A 21986-nucleotide genomic window follows, 5' to 3' on the forward strand; every position below is an offset into this window, starting at 1 on the left:
CCACTGTGATGCAGAATGGATGCAGAAAAACTGACTCCAATGAATGCCTATGGGAAAATCTGCATGAGAAAAATTACATTTAGTGGAAACAGGCCCACAGGCATTCATTGGAGTTTTTCTGCAGCCATTCTGCATCCATTCTGCGTGTAGTGTATGCTAGGTACACACCACACAATTTTCTGTTAGATTTTCTGTAAGATTTACCTGCCAGATAGATAATTTCCAAGATGTTTTATAAAGTTTAACTACTTTAAGACCGACTCATGCCAATGGGCGTGACCACATAGGCTGAATCCTATGACAGCCGATCGCCGTGATTGGCGGACGGGAGGGACAGGGAAAAAAACAAACAAAAAATACACATATTTAATACAAATAAATAGAAATAAATATTTGTGAAAAAAAACAAACAACTGGCTGGCAATCAGACCCCACCAACAGAGAGCTCTGTTGTGGGGGGAAATCACTCTTGCTGTGTTGTGCGGCCCTGCAGCTTGGCCTTAAAGCTGTAGTGGCCATTTTAGTAATAATTAGCCTGGTCTTTAGGGGGGTTTACCAATGTGGTTATTAAGTGGTTAAATAAGTTTAGAAGAAAAATGACCTTAGTAATAAGTCTTATATTTGTGTCTTGAAGCAGAAGACTTCATGCAGTTTTAAAATTGAATGAAGGCAAGTGTACGGATATAAAGGCAAGTGAACTAAAAACCTATTGATGAATTATACAAAGTAAATCTCAGGCAACTGGTGTTGTTTAACCACTTGAGGACCCACCCTTTACCCCCCCTTAAGGACCAGCGCTGTTATTTGTGATCTGTGCTGGGTGGGCTCTACAGCCCCCAGCACAGATCAGGGTGCATCCAGAGCGATCAGATCGCCCCCCTTTTTCCCCCACTATGGGGATGATGTGCTGGGGGGGTCTGATCGCTCCTGCCTGCCGGTGTTGCGGGGGGGGGGCACCTCAAAGCCCCCCTCCGCGGCGAAATCCCCCTCCCTCTCCTACCTGGCCCCCCTGGTGTTCCGGGCTGCACAGGACGCTATCCGTCCTGTGCAGCCAGTGACAGGACGTCCCCTGTCACATGGCGGCGATCCCCGGCCGCTGATTGGCCGGGGATCGCCGATCTGCCTTACGGCGCTGCTGCGCAGCAGCGCCGTACAATGTAAACAAAGCGGATTATTTCCGCTTGTGTTTACATTTAGCCTGCGAGCCGCCATCGGCGGCCCGCAGGCTATTCACGGAGCCCCCCGCCGTGAATTGACAGGAAGCAGCCGCTCGCGCGAGCAGCTGCTTCCTGATTAATCAGCCTGCAGCTGGCGACGCAATACTGCGTCGCTGGTCCTGCAGCTGCCACTTTGCCGACGCGCGGTATGAGTGCGCGGTCGGGAAGTGGTTAAAAGGAAATAAATATGGCAGCCTACATATCCCTCTTAGGTCAACTGCCCTTTAAGTAATTTTTGTCTTGCTGGAGGCAAAAAAATAGCTTTCCAGCTGTAGTGTAACATGTTTGCAAAGGGCTCGTACAACATTACGGTAACGTAAGAAATTGCTATTTTTAGAGTTTAGGCTGGACTTGGATGTTGGGCAAGGTTCATATAAACATGCATTCACTGCAATTCACTTTATCACTGTGTATAGCTAAAAAGAAACTATTTACTTTTGAGTGCTTTACCGTTGACCTGCTATATCAGGGGTAGGGAACCTATGACTCGGGAGCCAGATGTGGCTCTTTTGATGGCTACATCTGGCTCACAGACAAATCAGTAGGCGTTGATTCACTGAGCTACACTGCGCAGCTTAGTGTGACAGCGTAAGTAACATTTTCAATGTAGGCACACTACTGCTGTAGCATGCACTACTAACTTAGTCGTGCTCCCTCCCCCCCCCCCCCCCCCCCCAAAGGAACCGCTGCTGTGCCACTTTTTTGTTTGTAAATTTAAAAAAAAAACTATTGGGGAGTGTAGGAGGTCAGTGTGTGATCATATGTAAAAATAGGTCCTTTATTGAAAAAAAAAAATAGATGTAATTTCGCTACTTGGCCGCAAGATGTCCTCACTGCTCACTTCCTTTTGCGTAGTATTACTACGCAAACGGGAAGCAATGCGTGGACAGGTTTTGTGATTGACGTCGCCATCTCATAGACTGCTGCGGTCATTCACACAGGGACTTAGATCAATGAATGGGAACTGTTCCCTTTCATTGATCTAACGGCTAATGATGGGCAGCGGGAACGGGTGGCGGGGAGGGACATAATAGCTACGCCCCTGCAAGAAGTTATGGCATTTTGCAGGGACGTAGTTACTCATTCCAGGGGAAGGAATGTGGTTAAATTAACTTTTTAAATTATTCAAACAAACATTAGTAAGTTAGCTGATGTCTATAAAGGCTCTCACTTAGGTCATGGTACATACAAAAGAAGGAAGGAGAGGAAGTCTTCCCACATAACACTTGTATATACTCGTGTGTAAGCCGACCTGCATATAAGCCGAGGTACCCGCTTTTACCACTAAAACCAAGAAAAGGGATTGACTTGTGTATAAGACTCCTCCCCTCTAAAAATAGACAGATGTGCCCCCAGTGTTACCCAGCTACCCTCCCAATAGCCAGATGTGCCCCCAATATTACCAGTCCCACTCCCCATAGCCAGAGGTCCCCCTTCAGTATTAGGCAGCCCACACTTCGCATCATACCCAGATGTGTCCCAAGTATTAAACGGCCTTCACCCACATATAAAGACCAGTAGGTGGCTGACCAAGGTGCAATAGGTACCCTCTGAGTACTTGCAGAGCGGAGTGTGCATCAGTTTCTCCTGTCAGTGCCAGGGATCCCTCTTTAGCCTATCTGTCAAACTTGCTGTGTTTCAAGACTGCACCAGAGGGCATCATGGAGATGAGACACAGTGAGAACCACACACAGGCTGAAGATGGATCCCCGCTACTGACGTGATTTGTGCACGCTCCGTTCTTTCTGCAAGCACTATGGGCTCTGCAGTCGGGGGGGGGGGGGGGGGGGGATGTACAGTACAGGTCACTCACTACATGCGTTGCTCTGCATGGCTCCACTGGCACAGACACCGCAGCAGCTGAAGTGCACTATATTTTATTAAATGGAGTAGTCTAGTGAAAATAGGTGACTTCCGTAACAGCTGAGGGGTGAACTTTTAGCACATTTTGGGTGCTGAAAATTTTGGTTTGTACATAAGTATACATAAGTATGCAGTATATATACGGTGTACTTCCTTTTTTTAAAACCACCAGAACAGGAACCATGTTTTATACCCACATTCCACATGACCTCAAAGCAAACCTGAACTAAACCCTGAATTGAAAATGTATGTATACGATCATTAATTGTACGTACCATATTAAAGATATATAAAACCTCCCTGCAGTCTCATATTCCTGCTTTCAGTTTAAGGGGTTAGTTTACACTCTGAGGTCTGCGCAGCATCCACTTCTGTGTGATGTACAAACCTAGTTCATTCACCTGCCAACAAAAAGAAATACTCATTTCTTTTTGCTGGCAAGGTGCTTATAGCGATGTATGGGCAAATCAAGTAAGAGACAGATCTCTCCCTCATCGAATCTGATCATAGAAAGATCTTTTGGCTGCCCATACACTGCAGGCTGATTGCCAGTTGATTCCAGCATGTACAATTTTGTGAATCGCCCTCCTTGCGCCGTCTCCATGCTGAAACCCCCCCACCCCCCAGTGCCTATGCATTGTAATCTCGCCTGCTCCAGCTGTCTCAACTCCAGGTCTCCTCCACTGTCTCTGGGAGGAGGGCCACATTTACGTCTGAGGGACAGTGGTCGTCGCAATATCGCACGCAGTTACTGCTGCATACTCAATCCACCATGTTGGACCTAGGTTTGCAGCTTGCTCGATCGATACATTTGAATTGTCTATTAGGCATGCCTGTTGTGGCACCAATTTTCACCCGATTATCAAATCATATGGTTGATCGGACTGCAATATCACTAGATGTATGTCCAGCTTTAAACTATTCAGCTCTCTTTTTGTGATCAGCAGTGCTTACTCACCCAGATAGAACTATTGCTTATGTGACCCCTTAGAGCCACAGCTGCATTTGACTTTTTCTGTTTGACTGCATCATTTGCATACAGAGAACACTGCTCGTTTAACTCTTTAAATGCAAGAAAAAAAGTGGACACAGACAGGTTCTTAGTAAATATTGTAGAAGTACTATATGTACCCCTGTTTATCTCATCATGGGGTGTGTGCAATAAACTGCAATGAGTAGAAAAGAATGCAATACATTACATACAATGCATTATATTGCGCCGTAAGACCTTACACACATACTTCTGCTTAACGCTGTTTATTGCATACACTTTGTGACAAAAAAAAAGTTTCCATTTCTGCTAACTTGTGACAAAAAAATGAAATCTGCCACGGACTCACCATGCCCCTCTCTGAATACTTTGGGATGTCTACTTTCCAAAATGGGGTCATTTGTGGGGTGTGTTTACTGTCCTGTTATTTTAGTAAGCACCCCTGTAAAGCCTAAAGGTGCTTATAGGACTTTGGGCCCCTTAGCGCACCTAGGTTGCAAAAAAGTGTCACATGTGGTATCGCCATACTCAGAAGTAGTATAATGTGTTTTGGGGTGTATTTTTACACATACCCATGCTGGGTGGGAGAAATATCTCTGTAAATGGACAATTGTGTGTAAAAAAATTAATAAATAAAAAAATGTCATTTACAGAGCTATGTCTCCCACCCAGCATGGGTATGTGTAAAAAAACACCTCAAAACACATTATACTACTCCTGAGTACGGCGATATCACATGTATGACACTTTTTTTGCAGCCTAGGTGCGCTAAGGGGCCCAATGTCCTATGAGTACCTTTAGGATTTTACAGGTCATTTTGAGGCATTTGGTTTCTAGACTACTCCTCACGGTTTAGGGCCCCTAAAATGCCAGGGCAGTATAGGAACCCCACAAGTGACCCCATTTTAGAAAGAAGACACCCCAAGGTATTCCGTTAGGAGTATGGCGAGTTCATTTAAGATTTTATTTTTTGTCACAAGTTTTTGTCACCGTGAGGAGTAGTCTAGAAACCAAATGCCTCAAAATTACCTGTAAAATCCTAAAGGTACTCATAGGACTTTGGGCCCCTTAGCGCACCTAGGCTGCAAAAAAGTGTCACATGTGGTATCGCCGTACTCAGGAGAAGTAGTATAATGTGTTTTGGGGTCATTTTGAGGCATTTGGTTTCCAGACTACCCCTCACGTTTTAGGCCCCTAAATGCCAGGGCAGTTTAGGAACCCCACAAGTGACCCAATTTTAGAAAGAAGACACCCCAAGCTATTCCATTAGGAGTATGTTGAGTTCATAGATTTAATTTTTTGTCACAAGTTTGTGAAAAAAATAAATAAAAATCAATTTTCGCTAACTTGTGACAAAAAAATAAAATCTTCTATGAACTCACCATACTCCTAACGGAATACCTTGGGGTGTCTTCATTCTATAATGGGGTCACTTGTGGGGTTCCTAAACTGCCCTTGCATTTTAGGGTCCCTAAACCGTGAGGGGTAGTCTGGAAACCAAATGCCTCAAAATGACTTTTCAGGGGTATAAGCATCTGCAAATTTTGATGACAGGTGGTCTATGAGGGGCCAAATTTTGTGGCACGGTCATAATCAGGGTGGCCTCTTAGATGACAGGTTATATTGGCACTGAAGTGCAGAAAGCGCAGGATGTTCTCAAATCGTGACCTGGACATGGCAGCAGAGAACATGGGCATGTGATGTATTGGGTGCGTAGACCAATAAGACCGCAATACATTATTTTTGACTAGACCCATGTTAAGGAGAAGGCCCCAAAAAATGTTACGTTCAGAAACTTGGAGTGGTTTCCACCGAAAAGGCTGGGCATGTTAGCTTGTTGGATTGGCGGTTGCATATTGTGTGGCATAACGGTTGGTCTCAGCCACAATTAAGTCGTAGAGACCAGCAGTGATCAGAAAAAAAAATTCTGTCACTGCGGTGGGGCGGGTGAGGGTTTGGCCGAGTGATCAGGAGCCCACACGGGGCAAATTAGGGCCTGATCTGATGGGTAGGTGTGCTGGGGGTGACAGGAGGTGATTGATTGAGTGTCTCAGGGTGTGATTAGAGGGGGGAATAGATGCAAGCAATGCACTGATCTGAGGGTGTGGGTGGGTAATTGAGTGCCCGCAAGGGGCAGATGAGGGTCTGATCTGATGGGTAGCAGTGACGGGGCGATTTATGGGTGATCAGTGGGTGATTAGAGGGGAAAACAGATGTAAACAATGCACTTGGGAGGTGATCTGAGGGCAGTGGGTGATTACAGGGGAGAATAGATGTATACAGTACACAGGGAGGGGTCTGGGGAGGATCTGAGGGTGTGAGGGGGCGATCAGGAGCCCCCAGGGGGCAGTTTAGGACCTAATCTACAATATGGCGTTGACAGATATTGAAGGGGTGATTGATGGGTGATTAGGAGGTGATTGGGTGCAAACAGTGGTCTGAGGGGTGCTGTGGGCGTTCAGGGGGCAGGGGGGCAGGATCAGTGTGCTGTTGTGTTTACTTAGGGGGATGCCTCCTGCCCTGGTGGTCCCTCGATCACTGGGACCACCAAGGCAGGAGGCAGCCTGTATAATACACTTTGTATACATTACAAAGTGTTATACACTTTGCATGTGGCAGATCGGGGGTTAACAACCCACCGGCGCTTCTAGATAGCTGGCGGGTTGACATCGCGGGTGGGCAGAGCCTATTGCCAGCGGATGCTCGCGATCCCCGGCTAATTGGTCCCCCAGGTGCCGCCGCCGATCGGCGTTACGTGGTCCTGGGGGTGCCACTTTGCCGCCCCCAATTGGTAGTGGGCGGTCGGCAAGTGGTTAACCACTTGAGGACCTAGGGCTTTCTACCCCTTAAGGACTGGCCACTTTTTTTCCATTCAGACCACTGCAGCTTTCACGGTTTATTGCTCGCTCATACAACCTACCACCTAAATGAATTTTGGCTCCTTTTCTTGTCACTAATAGAGCTTTCTTTTGGTGCTATTTGATTGCTCCTGCGATTTTTACTTTTTATTATATTCATCAAAAAAGACATGAATTTTGGCAAAAAAATGATTTTTTTTTAACTTTCTGTGCTGACATTTTTCAAATAAAGTAAAATTTCTGTATACATGCAGCGCGAAAAATGTGGACAAACATGTTTTTGATAAAAAAAAAACCCATTCAGTGTATATTTATTGGTTTGGGTAAAAGTTATAGCGTTTACAAACTATGGTGCAAAAAGTGAATTTTCTCATTTTCAAGCATCTATGACTTTTCTGACCCCCTGTCATGTTTCATGAGGGGCTAGAATTCCAGGATAGTATAAATACCCCCCAAATGACCCCATTTTGGAAAGAAGACATCCCAAAGTATTCACTGAGAGGCATAGTGAGTTCATAGAAGATATTATTTTTTTGTCACAAGTAAGTGGAAAATGACACTTTGTGAGAAAAAAAAAAAAAAAAAGTTTCCATTTCTTCTAACTTGCGACAAAAAAAAATGAAATCTGCCACGGACTCACCATGCCCCTCTCTGAATACCTTGAAGGGTCTACTTTCCAAAATGGGGTCATTTGTGGGGTGTGTTTACTGTCCTGACATTTTGGGGGGTGCTAAATTGTAAGCACCCCTGTAAAGCCTAAAGGTGCTCATTGGACTTTGGACCCCTTAGCGCAGTTAGGCTGCAAAAAAGTGCCACACATGTGGTATTGCCGTACTCAGGAGAAGTAGTATAATGTGTTTTGGGGTGTATTTTTACACATACCCATGCTGGGTGGGAGAAATATCTCTGTAAATGACAATTTTTTAATTTTTTTTACACACAATTGTCCATTTACAGAGATCTTTCTCCCACTCAGCATGGGTATGTGTAAAAATACACCCCAAAACACATTATACTACTTCTCCTGAGTACGGCGATACCACATGTGTGGCACTTTTTTGCACCCTAACTGCGCTAAAGGGCCCAAAGTCCAATGAGTACCTTTAGGATTTCACAGGTCATTTTTGTTTCAAGACTACTCCTCACGGTTTAGGGCCCCTAAAATGCCAGGGCAGTATAGGAACCCAACAAATGACCCCATTTTAGAAAGAAGACACCCCAAGGTATTCCGTTAGGAGTATGGTGAGTTCATAGAAGATTTTATTTTTTGTCAAAAGTTAGCGGAAAATGACACTTTGTGAAAAAACACAATTAAAATCAATTTCCGCTAACTTGTGACAAAAAATAAAATCTTCTATGAACTCGCCATACTCCTAACGGAATACCTTGGGGTGTCTTCTTTCTAAAATGGGGTCGTTTGTGGGGTTCCTATACTGCCCTGGCATTTTAGGGGCCCTAAACCGTGAGGAGTAGTCTTGAAACGAAATTTCTCAAAATGACCTGTAAAATCCTAAAGGTACTCATTGGACTTTGGGCCCTTTAGCGCAGTTAGGGTGCAAAAAAGTGCCACACATGTGGTATCGCCATACTCGGGAGAAGTAGTACAACGTGTTTTGGGGTTTATTTTTACACATACCCATGCTGGGTGGGAGAAATACCTCTGTAAATGACAATCTTTTGATTTTTTTTACACACAATTGTCCATTTACAGCGGTATTTCTCCCACCCAGCATGGGTATGTGTAAAAATACACCCCAAAACACATTGTACTACTTCTCCCGAGTACGGCGATACCACATGTGTGGCACTTTTTTGCACCCTAACTGCGCTAAGGGGCCCAAAGTCCAATGAGTACCTTTAGGATTTCACAGGTCATTTTTGTTTCAAGACTACTCCTCACGGTTTAGGGCCCCTAAAATGCCAGGGCAGTATAGGAACCCCACTAATGACCCCATTTTAGAAAGAAGACACCCAAGGTATTCCGTTAGGAGTATGGTGAGTTCATAGAAGATTTTATTTTTTTGTCACAAGTTAGCGGAAATTGATATTAATTGTTTTTTTTCACAAAGTGTCATTTTCCGCTAACTTGGGACAAAAAATAAAATCTTCTATGAACTCGCCATACTCCTAACGGAATACCTTGGGGTGTCTTCTTTCTAAAATGGGGTCGTTTGTGGGGTTCCTATACTGCCCTGGCATTTTAGGGGCCCTAAACCGTGAGGAGTAGTCTTGAAACGAAATTTCTCAAAATGACCTGTAAAATCCTAAAGGTACTCATTGGACTTTGGGCCCTTTAGCGCAGTTAGGGTGCAAAAAAGTGCCACACATGTGGTATCGCCATACTCGGGAGAAGTAGTACAACGTGTTTTGGGGTTTATTTTTACACATACCCATGCTGGGTGGGAGAAATACCTCTGTAAATGACAATCTTTTGATTTTTTTTACACACAATTGTCCATTTACAGCGGTATTTCTCCCACCCAGCATGGGTATGTGTAAAAATACACCCCAAAACACATTGTACTACTTCTCCCGAGTACGGCGATACCACATGTGTGGCACTTTTTTGCACCCTAACTGCGCTAAGGGGCCCAAAGTCCAATGAGTACCTTTAGGATTTCACAGGTCATTTTTGTTTCAAGACTACTCCTCACGGTTTAGGGCCCCTAAAATGCCAGGGCAGTATAGGAACCCCACTAATGACCCCATTTTAGAAAGAAGACACCCAAGGTATTCCGTTAGGAGTATGGTGAGTTCATAGAAGATTTTATTTTTTTGTCACAAGTTAGCGGAAATTGATATTAATTGTTTTTTTTCACAAAGTGTCATTTTCCGCTAACTTGGGACAAAAAATAAAATCTTCTATGAACTCACCATACTCCTAACGGAATACCTTGGGTGTCTTCTTTCTAGAATGGGGTCATTTGTGGGGTTCCTATACTGCCCTGGCATTTTAGGGGCCCTAAACCGTGAGGAGTAGTCTTGAAACCAAATGTTGCAAATGACCTGTGAAATCCTAAAGGTACTCATTGGACTTTGGGCCCCTTAGCGTACTTGGGGTGTAAAAAAGTGCCACACATGTGGTACCGCCGTACTCAGGAGAAGTAGTTTAATGTGTTTTGGGGTGTATTTTTACACATACCCATGCTAAGTGGGAGAAATATCTCTGTAAATGACAATTGTTTGATGTTTTTTACACACAATTGTCCATTTACATAGAAATTTCTCCCACCCAGCATGGGTATGTGTAAAAATACACCCCAAAACACATTATACTACTTTTCCTGAGTACGGCGGTACCACATGTGTGACACTTTTTTGCAGCCTAGGTGCGCTAAGGGGCCCAACGTCCTATTCACAGGTCATTTTGAGGCATTTGTTTTCTAGACTACTCCTCATGGTTTAGGGCCCCTAAAATGCCAAGGCAGTATAGGAACCCCACAAGTGACCCCATTTTAGAAAGAAGACACCCCAAGGTATTCCGTTAGGTGTATGGCGAGTTCATAGAAGATTTTATTTTTTGTCACAAGTTAGTGAAAAATGACACTTTGTGAAAAAAAACCAATAAAAATCAATTTCCGCTAACTTTTGACAAAAAATAAAATCTTCTATGAACTCGTCATACACCTAACAGAATACCTTGGGGTGTCTTTTTTTCTAAAATGGGGTCACTTGTGGGGTTCCTATACCGCCCTGGCATTTTACGGGCCCAAAACCGTGAGTAGTCTGGAAACCAAATGTCTCAAAATGACTGTTCAGGGGTATAAGCATCTGCAAATTTTGATGACAGGTGGTCTATGAGGGGGCGAATTTTGTGGAACCGGTCATAAGCAGGGTGGCCTTTTAGATGACAGGTTGTATTGGGCCTGATCTGATGGATAGGAGTGCTAGGGGGGTGACAGGAGGTGATTGATGGGTGTCTCAGGGGGTGGTTAGAGGGGAAAATAGATGCAATCAATGCACTGGGGAGGTGATCGGAAGGGGGTCTGAGGGGGATCTGAGGGTTTGGCCGAGTGATCAGGAGCCCACACGGGGCAAATTAGGGCCTGATCTGATGGGTAGGTGTGATAGGGGGTGACAGGAGGTGATTGATGGGTGTCTCAAGGTGTGATTAGAGGGGGGCATAGATGCAAGCAATGCACTGGCGAGGTGATCAGGGCTGGGGTCTGAGAGCATTCTGAGGGTGTGGGCGGGTGATTGAGTGTCCTAGGGGCAGATAGGGGTCTAATCTGATAGGTAGCAGTGACGGGGTGATTGATGGGTAATTAGTGGGTGTTTAGGGTAGAGAACAGATGTAAACACTGCACTTGGGAGGTGATCGGACGTCGGATCTGCGGGCGATCTATTGGTGTGGGTGGGTGATCAGATTGCCCGCAAGGGGCAGGTTAGGGGCTGATTGATGGGTGGCAGTGACAGCGGGTGATTGATGGGTGGCAGTGACAGGGGGTGATTGATGGGTGGCAGTGAGAGGGGGTGATTGATGGGTGATTGATGGGTGATTGATAGGTGATTGACAGGTAATCAGTGGGTTATTACAGGGGAGAACAGATGTAAATATTGCACTGGCGAATTAATAAGGGGGGGTCTGAGGGCAATCTGAGCGTGTAGGCGGGTGATTGGGTGCCCGCAAGGGGCAGATTAGGGTCTGATCTGATGGGTAACAGTGACAGGTGGTGATAGGGGGTGATTGATGGGTGATTGATGGGTAATTAGTGGGTGTTTAGAGGAGAGAATAGATGTAAACGCTGCACTTGGGTGGTGATCTGATGTCGGATCTGCGGGCGATCTATTGGTGTGGGTGGGTGATCAGATTGCCCGCAAGGGGCAGGTTAGGGGCTGATTGATGGGTGGCAGTGACAGGGGATGATTGATGGGTGGCAGTGACAGGGGGTGATTGATGGGTGATTGACAGGTGATCAGTGGGTTATTACAGGGAAGGACAGATGTAAATAATGCCCTGGCGAATTGATAAGGGGGGGTCTGAGGGCAATCTGAGCGTGTAGGCGGGTGATTGGGTGCCCGCAAGGGGCAGATTAGGGTCTGATCTGATGGGTAACAGTGACAGGTGGTGATAGGGGGTGATTGATGGGTAATTAGTGGGTGTTTAGAGGAGAGAATAGATGTAAACGCTGCACTTGGGTGGTGATCTAATGTCGGATCTGCGGGCGATCTATTGGTGTGGGTGGGTGATCAGATTGCCCGCAAGGGGCAGGTTAGGGGCTGATTGATGGGTGGCAGTGACAGGGGGTGATTGATGGGTGATTGACAGGTGATCAGGGGGGATAGATGCATACAGTACATGGGGTGGGGGGTCTGGGGGGGGGGGGTCTGGGGAGAATCTGAGGGGTGGGGGGGTGATCAGGAGGGAGCAGGGGGCAGGGGGGGGGATAATTTTTTTTTTAGAGTTGACAGATAGTGACAGGGAGTGATTGATGGGTGATTAGGGGGGTGATTGGGTGCAAACAGGGGTCTGGGGGGTGGGCAGGGGGGGTCTGATGGGTGCTGTGGGCGATCTGGGGCAGGGGGGGGGGGGGAAATCAGTGTGCTTGGTGCAGACTAGGGTGGCTGCAGCCTGCCCTGGTGGTCCCTCGGACACTGGGACCACCAGGGCAGGAGGCAGCCTGTATAATACATTTTGTAAACATTACAAAGTGTATTATACACTTTGTATGCGGCGATCGTCGGGTTAACATCCCGCCGGCGCTTCCGTATGGCCGGCGGGATGTTGCGGCGGGTGAGCGGCGCGAGGCGGAGGATCGCGTCACTGATGACGCGATCGCTCCGCCCATGCCCCTACAAGGACCGCCGCCATTTGTCAATACGGCGGTCCTTGCGGGGTCCACTTCCCGGCCGCCAATTGTATATACGGCGGTCGGGAAGTGGTTAAAGTTCCACACACTTCACACACAATTTATAAACTGCTCTTTTTACTAAATTAGGGCTGGTGCACACCAAGCGTATTTGGTAGCGTTTTCAAAACCGATGCCGAAAAGGCTTGGCTAATGTATCTCAATGGGATGGTGCACACCAGCAATTTGAGGTTTTTAGTAAACTGCAAACGTGGCTCTTGCAGCATTTTTGCGGTTTGCAGATGCGGTCTGCCTCAATGTAAAGTATAGGAAAATCTAAACCGCTCTGAAAAATGATAGATCAGAGCGGTTTTCCAGGCGGTTTTGTTACAGTAGCTGTTCAGTAACCGCTTTACTGTAACAATATATGATATCTGCTACACAAAAACCCTCCAAAAAACGCTAGGCATGTTTAGAAAATCTCTCTAAACATGCCTAGAATCGCTCTGAAAATCTGCTTCAAAAACCTCTAGCGTTTTGCGAATCTGCTAGAGGTTTTTGGTGTGCACTGGCCCTAAAACATCATTTTGCCAATTCACCAATGATCTAGTACAAAGTGTTGAAATTACTTTGTATTGGTCTGTCATGTTGTGAACATTGCTCTAAAGCGGGCTGGAACTCCCATTAGAAAACACACGTGTATATGTGTGTGTATAATTTTTTTTCTTTTCTATACCTGATTTGACTATGCAGTGCTTGGCAAGGGTAAGATGGAGATGCCGGACAGATGGAAGCTCTCGCTGCCTCCTCCCTCATAGCAGTGCATAGACTTGAAAAGAATGACCAAACTGCGCAGCTTTGACCTTAACTGGCAGCGGTTTCAGGCTAGTGGGAGACGTGCAGTTTGGTTAGATTACAAGAGTCATTGCCATGTCGATACATCACTATGCGGGAAGAGGAAGGAAGGTGTGTGAGTATGTTAACAGAAAGAGAACTACCACCTGGCCTGCAAACATTTTGAAGAAAGTGTGTTAAACAACTACTCCTGTATCAAGCAATAATTGCAAGAATTTTCTAATAGGAGCTCCGTGTGTGTGTGTGTGTGTGTGTGTGTGTGTGTGTGTGTGTGTGTGTGTGTGTGTGTGTGTTGGCAGTTTAGTGACATTACCTGCCACGCCCCTGTAAGTTGGCCAGTGCTTAGAATACTCAGTTGGCAAATTCTTAGTGAAGCCTTGTACACGTAGAAGGCATGTCGCTTGGCAAAGATTCGGACCCTATCCCTCCGGCGACATTGCAGGGCCTAAGCTGTACAGATGTGTTGCTAACCTGCAAGCTAGTAAGGTGCTCTGTTCCTGTGCAGGAGTGACATCGCATGGCAGGTGTGGGGTAAATGGTGCCATCGCTTGGCCAAAGCAATACGCCAGGCAGATCGCTGGTCGAGGGGATTTGGGGGCTTCTGTGCACAAGCTGGATTCTTGTTCTGGCATGTGTACACAGCTTAAAGAGAGTCTGTAACAATTTTTTCAGCCTTATTTATTCTATCCTGTAAGTTCCTATACCTCTTCTAATGTGGTCTGGATTACTGCAGCCTTTTCTAGTTGCACGGTCTCTGTAATATATCTAATCTTCTTTTCTTTGTCAAGCTCTGTCGACCCAGAGAGGAATGGTCTGCCTCTATTGTAATAGGGACAAGTTATGCACGCCTCCTCCTGGCTCTTTGTGCTTTGTATATTACTCACAGACAGCGTCTCTGCTCTGTCTCAGCTGGTCTGTGATGCAGGTTGTGAGGCTGAGGGAGAAGGGAGCTGCCTGACACATGCTGAGAAACTATGACTAATCCCACACTGGAGTGCAGAAACTTGTAGTATACTGTAATATATATCTATCTATATCTCTGAAGGTGCGTACACAGGCACTACTGTAATGAACGACGGGTCCCACGGTGGCCGTGAAAATATAAATATATATATATATATATATATATATATATATATATATATATATATATATATATATATATATATATATATATATATATATATATATATATATATATATATATATATATATATATATGGATCGTTCAGAGACCGCCTTATCAGTCTGCCGACAGACTGTACACACGCACTACTGTCAGCGGAACGTCCGCCCAGCAGGAGGGTCTGACGGACCCATCGTTCGTTACAGTAGTGCGTGTGTACGCACCTTCAGAGAATGTTTACTTAAAGAGACACTGTAACAAGAAAAACGTCCCCTGGGGGGTACTCGCCTCGGGAGGGGGAAGCCTCAGGATCCTAATGAGGCTTCCCCCGTCATCCTCTGTCCCACAGGGGTCTCGTTACAGCCCTTCAAAGCCAGCGCGACAAATCCGGCAGCCTGTTCAATATTTACCTTTCCAGGTTCCAGCGGGGGCGCTGTTTCGGCTCTGTCGAGTCCGCTCTACTGCGCAGGCACGACAGAGATCGGCTATTTCCGCCTATCTCCGTGGGAAGAGCAGATACTGTGCCTGCGCTGGAGCCACGGAGGTAAATATTTACATCGCCGCCGCTCCGGGAGGATTTTTGCGGCCACCGTGGGACCAAGGAGGACGGGGGAAGCCTCAATAGGATCCGGAGGCTTCCCCTACCCGAGGTGAGTACCCCCCAGGGGACTTTTTTTGTTACAGATTTTCTTTAATTGTATCAAGTGAAGAATGTAAACACAAGATAAGGTTATCACCAGTTCAGTTGCGGCTGCCCCTGCAGGAGAAAAAGTCATTCCTGTGATTTAACCCTTTGAATGCTGTTAGTATATTATATGCTGTAAGTAATATTTTAGAGCAAAGATGAAATGCTGGTATTTATTCCACTTTAAGGCTAAAAGTCTGTCACAGTAATAGTGCCTGGTAGATTGCCTAGTAGATTAGTAGCAGACTAACTAGATTAAAATGCTGTTTAGTTTACTTTTTGTTTCTAGTGGATTTAGCTTCTATTTCCTAATATCTCTAAGGAATACCTCTCGCTAATATCCTTGCATCCTTTTCTTTTTAAGGATTTTATGATGTTCCAGTAGGAAATGAGACTCTGGAGGCCTTGAGGATCATGGCTTCATCAGAAACGTTTGAACTACAAAATTCAGCTGCCATTTACTACTTACATATGAGTCAGCACAGTAAGTGTAATGTTTAATTATTTTGTACAATGTGATAGCCTGTAAGTTTGGAAATGGTTCAAAGAACTTAGGCCACGCCTCCAAAGACGGAGACATTCTTTAATTGTGATAAAGAAAGATCACAGACAGGCTCACTCTTTCCTCTCTTCCTCCCCCCCCCCCCCCCCCCCCCCCAAAAAAAAAAGTGTTCCCTCATGAAAGAAACATGCCGGTGCTATATAAATACATAATAATGATAATAATAGTATGGTAGGACATTAGATTAGAATATAGAAGGGGGTAGATTGTGATCTCCTCTGAGGACAGTCAGTTACACGGCTATGTACTCTGTAAAGTGCTGCAGAAGATGTCAGTGCTTTATAAATACATAGTAATAGTATGGTAGGACATCAGACTATTACTATGATATATATATAACACACACTAATGGAATTATTTTAGAGAGGGAGATATCGAAAGGAAGGAAAGATAAGGTGAGAGATGAGTAGAAAGTTTAGAGACTGGGGCCCATATGCATTTAACTTTTTCTCCTGAGCTATGTTCTATGAGATAATGTTCATCTTCTCTTTGAAATATCTTCTCAGCATTTTACAATTGAAAAAGTACCCAAAAGTTGTTGAAAAGGTACCATCAAAATTATTTTGAGTATTTTCTTTTCTTAATTACTGGTGGTTTAAAGGCATTTTATGACAATATATGTAAATATAACCTAGGAGAAAACTCAGGAGAAAATGGGTATTGTATATGAGCCTGGGAGGGGAGGAGGAGAGGAAGGAAGGAGGAGGCAAAGGGGAGACACCACAAGAGGAGTGGAGAGTGACGGAAATAGAACACAACATTTTAGCCTTGCAGCAATAGGGTCCTATGTTCTAATCTTGGCCAAAACACACTTCTGGGTATACTGTGGGTATATGGCAATAAAGGAGACACACTGGGAAGGAGGTGGTCAGGGCTGGCTTTACTAGGGACTCTATGGAGATATAACAGTACTCAGGAGACAGTGGGGACATGGCAATGCTGGGGTGAGACTTTGTGGACATGGCTATACTCAGGATTCTGCAATACTAGCATAGATTGAGCGAGCATTGATAGGGGGTTTAGGATAATTTGTAGTTACAGATCTTTAAATCAAGAGTCCTAACTATTAAAGAAGAGTGGGAGAAGAAAGGGAGGGGGAACAAGCTAGCAGGATTCTGGATTCTCTGGTATTTGCTGCTGTCAGAGTGCCCTCTGCCCACACGTGTGTAGAAGCCCTGTACTGCGCTGTAATCTGACCTGTTGCTTAGCTATTAGAATTTTTTTTTGCTTATAACCAACACAAAATCTTCCTTTTGCTGTCCTGTCCTGGTCTGGATAGATAGTGAATTAATGAGCTGATAACAGAAGAATTCAGCTCTGACTGAAAAAAATGCACATCATTGAGTACCTCAGCGTGGAATTCCTTTACTCTGTATTGGTTTTTCCTGTTAAGTGCACACTGCTGGAGCCTGCAAACCATTAAATGTATGTTACTCATTAGGAAGGGGGAAGGGACCCCAGCAGGATTACTGGTTGTAATGTCATTAGTATCACTGCTTAAAATGTTGGCGCTTGACCGGCAGCATTTTTTTCTCATATCCTCTGAAAATCTTATTAATAGAAGAGTAAAGGGAAATATCTGTCATTCCTATACACACTTGGCAGTTAATCAAGGAACACGGCTGTATAATTTTAACAAGTTGCAATAATATTCAGAAAAGTGCTTATGTAAAGGGAACCATAGATGAACATCAAAAAGATTTTATACATACCTGGGGCTTCCTCCAGCCCCATACGCTCTGATCGACCCTACGCCGCTGGCCGCAGCTATGAGAACCCGGGACCCCGTTCTGCTGTCAGTCGGAGCCAGTCTAAGCGTAAGGGGAGTGCGCTGTTTGAGTATTTCTGCAGCAGTAGCTGGAGAGATACGTAGAGGGCGCACTTCTCCTGCGTAGGCTGGCTCCGATATCAGTGATAGGACCCGGTTCTCGTAGATGCAGGCAGCGGAGGGCGGCGGCGTGGGATCGATCAGAGCATATGGGGCTGGAGGAAGCCCCAGGTATGTATAAAATATTTTTCATGTCACCATCTCTGGTTCCCTTTAAAGCGGACCTAAACTTTAGACTGACCACAGCAGCATATATAGGGGAAATAAAAATATAATGCTGTGTTGAACTTGAATAATGAAAGGATGAAAGGGTTCACTTTTTTTCTTTTAATTTTTTTTTTTTATCCAAGCCCTGCCCCTCCAGTCCCGTCTGGCACAAGCTTCCCTAGCCGCAAAGCATTCTGGGACACAGTTTCACTCTTGCTGCTGAGGCTGATTCATTAAAGAGTCTGAAGCGGAAAAAAAATGCTATATTTACCTTTTTTAATTTGCTTCAGAAGTCTCATCAGCATTACACCGCTGCATCCCCACCGAAAAATGAGGGCTGCAGACCCACCAAATCCCGGGGGGGGGGGGGGGGGAATCTGGCCGGCGTTTCCTGAAAGAGGCAGAGCTCTCTGCTGTAACTCTGCCTCTACTGTTTTCAATCGTGGCGGATCGCCGCCTCTCCCCGCCCCTCTCACTCTTCCTTCACAGAGAGGGACGGGGAGAGGCGGAGATTCGTGCAGCGATTGACGGCAGGAGAGGCAGAGCTACAGCAGAAAGCTCTGCCTCTCAGGGCAGCAGGATCCACAACCAAGTTAGTCGTGGATGTTTGCCCAGGGATTTGGGGGGGTCTGCAACCCTCGTTTTCGCTGATGAGACTTCTGAAACTAATTAAAAGGTAAATATAGCAAATTGATTTCGCTTCAGAGTCTCTTTAAGACACACACACACACACACACACACACACACACACACACACACACACACACACACACACACACACACACACACACACACACACACACACACACACACACACACACACACACACACACACACACACACACACACACACACACACACACACACACACACTTCAAAGGATTGATTGTAGTGGCTGTTCAGGGCTGTCTAAAAACTGTTCGCCTCAGCAACAGATAAGCCACTCAAAATTGTTTTATAGAGGGCAATGATCACAAGGGAGGGAGGAGGAATGGAGGCACACTTCCACTTTGGCTGTGTATTAGTGTCTGCCAGTGCACACGAAGCCAGATCATGAGCACATCCACTCCACAGATTCTGAAAAGGGAGGGACCAAAACAGAACTTGTTGCCAGGTAAACAAGGTGAACCAGAAGATGGAGGCACTCTACACCTAAGCATTCAAATAGCTAATAGTAGCAGGGAAAGGTATTATTTTAGCTTTCTTATCTATGAATTATTACAACGGACATCAATGATTAAAGGAATACTATCGATACCCAAGTGTTCTAAAATGACAGTGTGCAAATAATGTCTAAGTAGCTGTGTAAACATTTTCCTACTTTTCATGTTAAATATCAGAGGCAAAAACTGTAATTTATTGAGGGTAGGATTTGGCTATATTGGGACAAATCAATTGCAGAAGGGGTGTCTGCTTCAATGCACAGCCAGAGTTGCATATCGGACTACAGAAAGCAAATATCAAACTCTGAAAGCAAAAACAGTATGAAAAGCTGTGACAATTAGTTACATTTCCTCTGCTCTCTTCAGACACTTCAGTCAGAAACCCAGGACACAGGAGCTGCAGCTGTTGGGAGCTATCTTCTCTGTCACACACAGAGCTACACATAGTCAACTAAGCAAGTGTGAGGGGAATTTCCCCTCTTCTCATGGCTCAGTCAGCCTTCAGTTCAACTTTGAAAGTATTTTGCTAACAGTAAACAAAGAAGTTGCTACTAAAATGTATACACCAGTACTTAGCAGCACTTCCCAAACAATTCCTGTGTCAATTGAAAAAAATATGTGAATCAATAGTATTCCTTTAAGTCTCATTTATCTGATGTTTAGTTTAGGTCCTCTTTAACCAAAACGTACTGTGTAAACATTTTTCAAAGAGAAGCCATCTTGGTTTAAATGTTTAAGAGAACCTGTTTCTTAAATAACTCGTATATCCAAATTAAAGTGGATCCGAGATAAACTTTTACTCATTGCATAATTGTGTTCCTTTCATATAGTTTATAGGGCATTCCTCAAGCCAAATACTTTTTTTGTTTTTGTTTTAATACTCCAATTTCCTATAAACTAAACAAGCCTCGCCCACAGCTTTTTCAGAGTGCCAAGGCACTGCAGCAAGGGCTTATGGGAGCTCAGTCTGGGTAGGAGGTGGAGGAGGAGGTTACTAGCCATAGATTTCAGAGGCAGAGGGGAGGAGGAGAGGGGACTGAATTTGTCATATTACACACAGGCAAGCTGATAGCATCTCCAGCCCTCAGCCTGTGACAAACAGAACATGTCTGCCCTCATTGTATTACAGGTATAAATAATCATAAACTGTTGAATGTGTTTGCAGCTAGATTTGCTGTGTAAACTATCTAAACTTTAAATATATAGACAAGTTACTTGTTAGTTATTTTTGCATCTCGGATCCGCTTTAACAGTAGTGGTTTAACAGTATCTGCATGTCCATATATAAATCTACCCCTTGGTGAAAAAAAGTTACTTTATAACACTGCCATTGACATTAACATGCTGGGCCAGCTCCCATATGTGTTTCAGCCTGATGAGTTTTTCAAGCCGCAAACTTTGCATCTCGAGTTTATACTCATGAGACCAGTTCCCATACAGCAGGGGTGCCCACACTTTTTCGGCTCGCGAGCTACTTTAAAATTCGCCGAGGCCAGCAGATCTACCGGTGTTTCAAATGCACCTCCCCCCCCCCCCCCCCCGAAATGTAGTTAGGTATAGGTCCCTTCAGTATAGGCTAGCCGGGTATAGGTCCCTTCAGTATAGTTTAGCTGGGTATAGGTCCCTTCAGTATAGTTTAGCCGGGTATAGGTCCCTTCAGTATAGGTTAGCAGGGTATAGGTCCCTTCAGTATAGGTTAGCAGGGTATAGGTCCCTTCAGTATAGGATAGCCGGGTACAGGTCCCTTCAGTATAGGTTAGCCGGGTACAGGTCCCTTCAGTATAGGTTAGCTGGGTATAGGTCCCTTCAGCATAGGTTAGCCGGGTATAGGTCCCTTCAGTATAGGTTACCTGGATATAGGGCCAGTGGCGTCCAGGTCTTCAGGCCTGGGTCCGGTGGGCAGCGTGAGTGGAGTCGGAACTTGGACGTTTTCCGCCTCTCCTCTCCTGGATGGCTGCGCGCCTCTCCTCTCCTGGATGGCTGCGCGCCTCTCCTCTCCTGGATGGCTGCGCGCCTCTCCTCTCCTGGATGGCTGCGCGCCTCTCCTCTCCTGGATGGCTGCGCGCCTCTCCTCTCCTGGATGGCTGCGCGCCTCTCCTCTCCTGGATGGCTGCGCGCCTCTCCTCTCCTGGATGGCTGCGCGCCTCTCCTCTCCTGATTGGCTGCGCGCCTCTCCTCTCCTGATTGGCTGCGCGCCTCTCCTCTCCTGATTGGCTGCGCGCCTCTCCTCTCCTGATTGGCTGCGCGCCTCTCCTCCCCTGATTGGCTGTGCGCCTCTCCTCCCCTCCCCTGATTGGCCAGGCTCTCTCCTCCCCTCCCCTGATTGGCCAGGCTCTCTCCTCCAGCGGCCAGCAGCAGAAACTGCGATATACAGCTGCTGGCTGCTAAATTCAATGGGACGCGGCCAAGAGGCCGCGATCTACCGATTAGGCGGTCGCGATCTACCGGTAGATCGCGATCGACCTATTGTGCACCCCTGCCATACAGCATTATGGCTGCAGTGTATTGATGCTCTACATTTGAGAAGTGGCTACAGGTTTACTTTTGTTTTCGGAGCCGTGTGAGTGCAGCTCCTATGCAGCCTGGACTAATTCAAATAGTTATTTCTCACCATAATTGCTCTTTCATAAATGAAGAATGCCCCACAGTTGATTATTGTTGTGAGAATCTTTTCTGACAACTGAACCACTGTCACATTATTTGGAGTATAGAGCAGTCTTTTGTAGGTAGGAAGGAAACGGGTAAAGCTAGAGATTGCACAGGAGGTGTAGCTAGATAGTCTCATTGTTCACCAGTCTCCTGTCATCTGCCTGAGGGGGGAACAGAAAGCAGAGAGGGAGGT

At 45.6% G+C, this 21986-nt stretch overlaps 1 protein-coding gene across 1 annotated transcript in view; it reads left to right on the top strand.

The window, feature by feature from the left end:
• The window catches only part of LOC137570773 (uncharacterized), a 97351-nt gene that overhangs the window by 9948 nt on the left and 65417 nt on the right, over nucleotides 1-21986 (top strand). The window contains exon 2 of the mRNA XM_068279491.1: nucleotides 15749-15868. Within this exon, the coding sequence (XP_068135592.1) occupies nucleotides 15749-15868 (120 nt within the window). The remainder of the gene's footprint in view (nucleotides 1-15748; nucleotides 15869-21986) is intronic.

The sequence above is a fragment of the Hyperolius riggenbachi genome, chromosome 4, assembly GCF_040937935.1.
Source record: "Hyperolius riggenbachi isolate aHypRig1 chromosome 4, aHypRig1.pri, whole genome shotgun sequence".
Lineage (NCBI taxonomy): Eukaryota > Metazoa > Chordata > Amphibia > Anura > Hyperoliidae > Hyperolius > Hyperolius riggenbachi.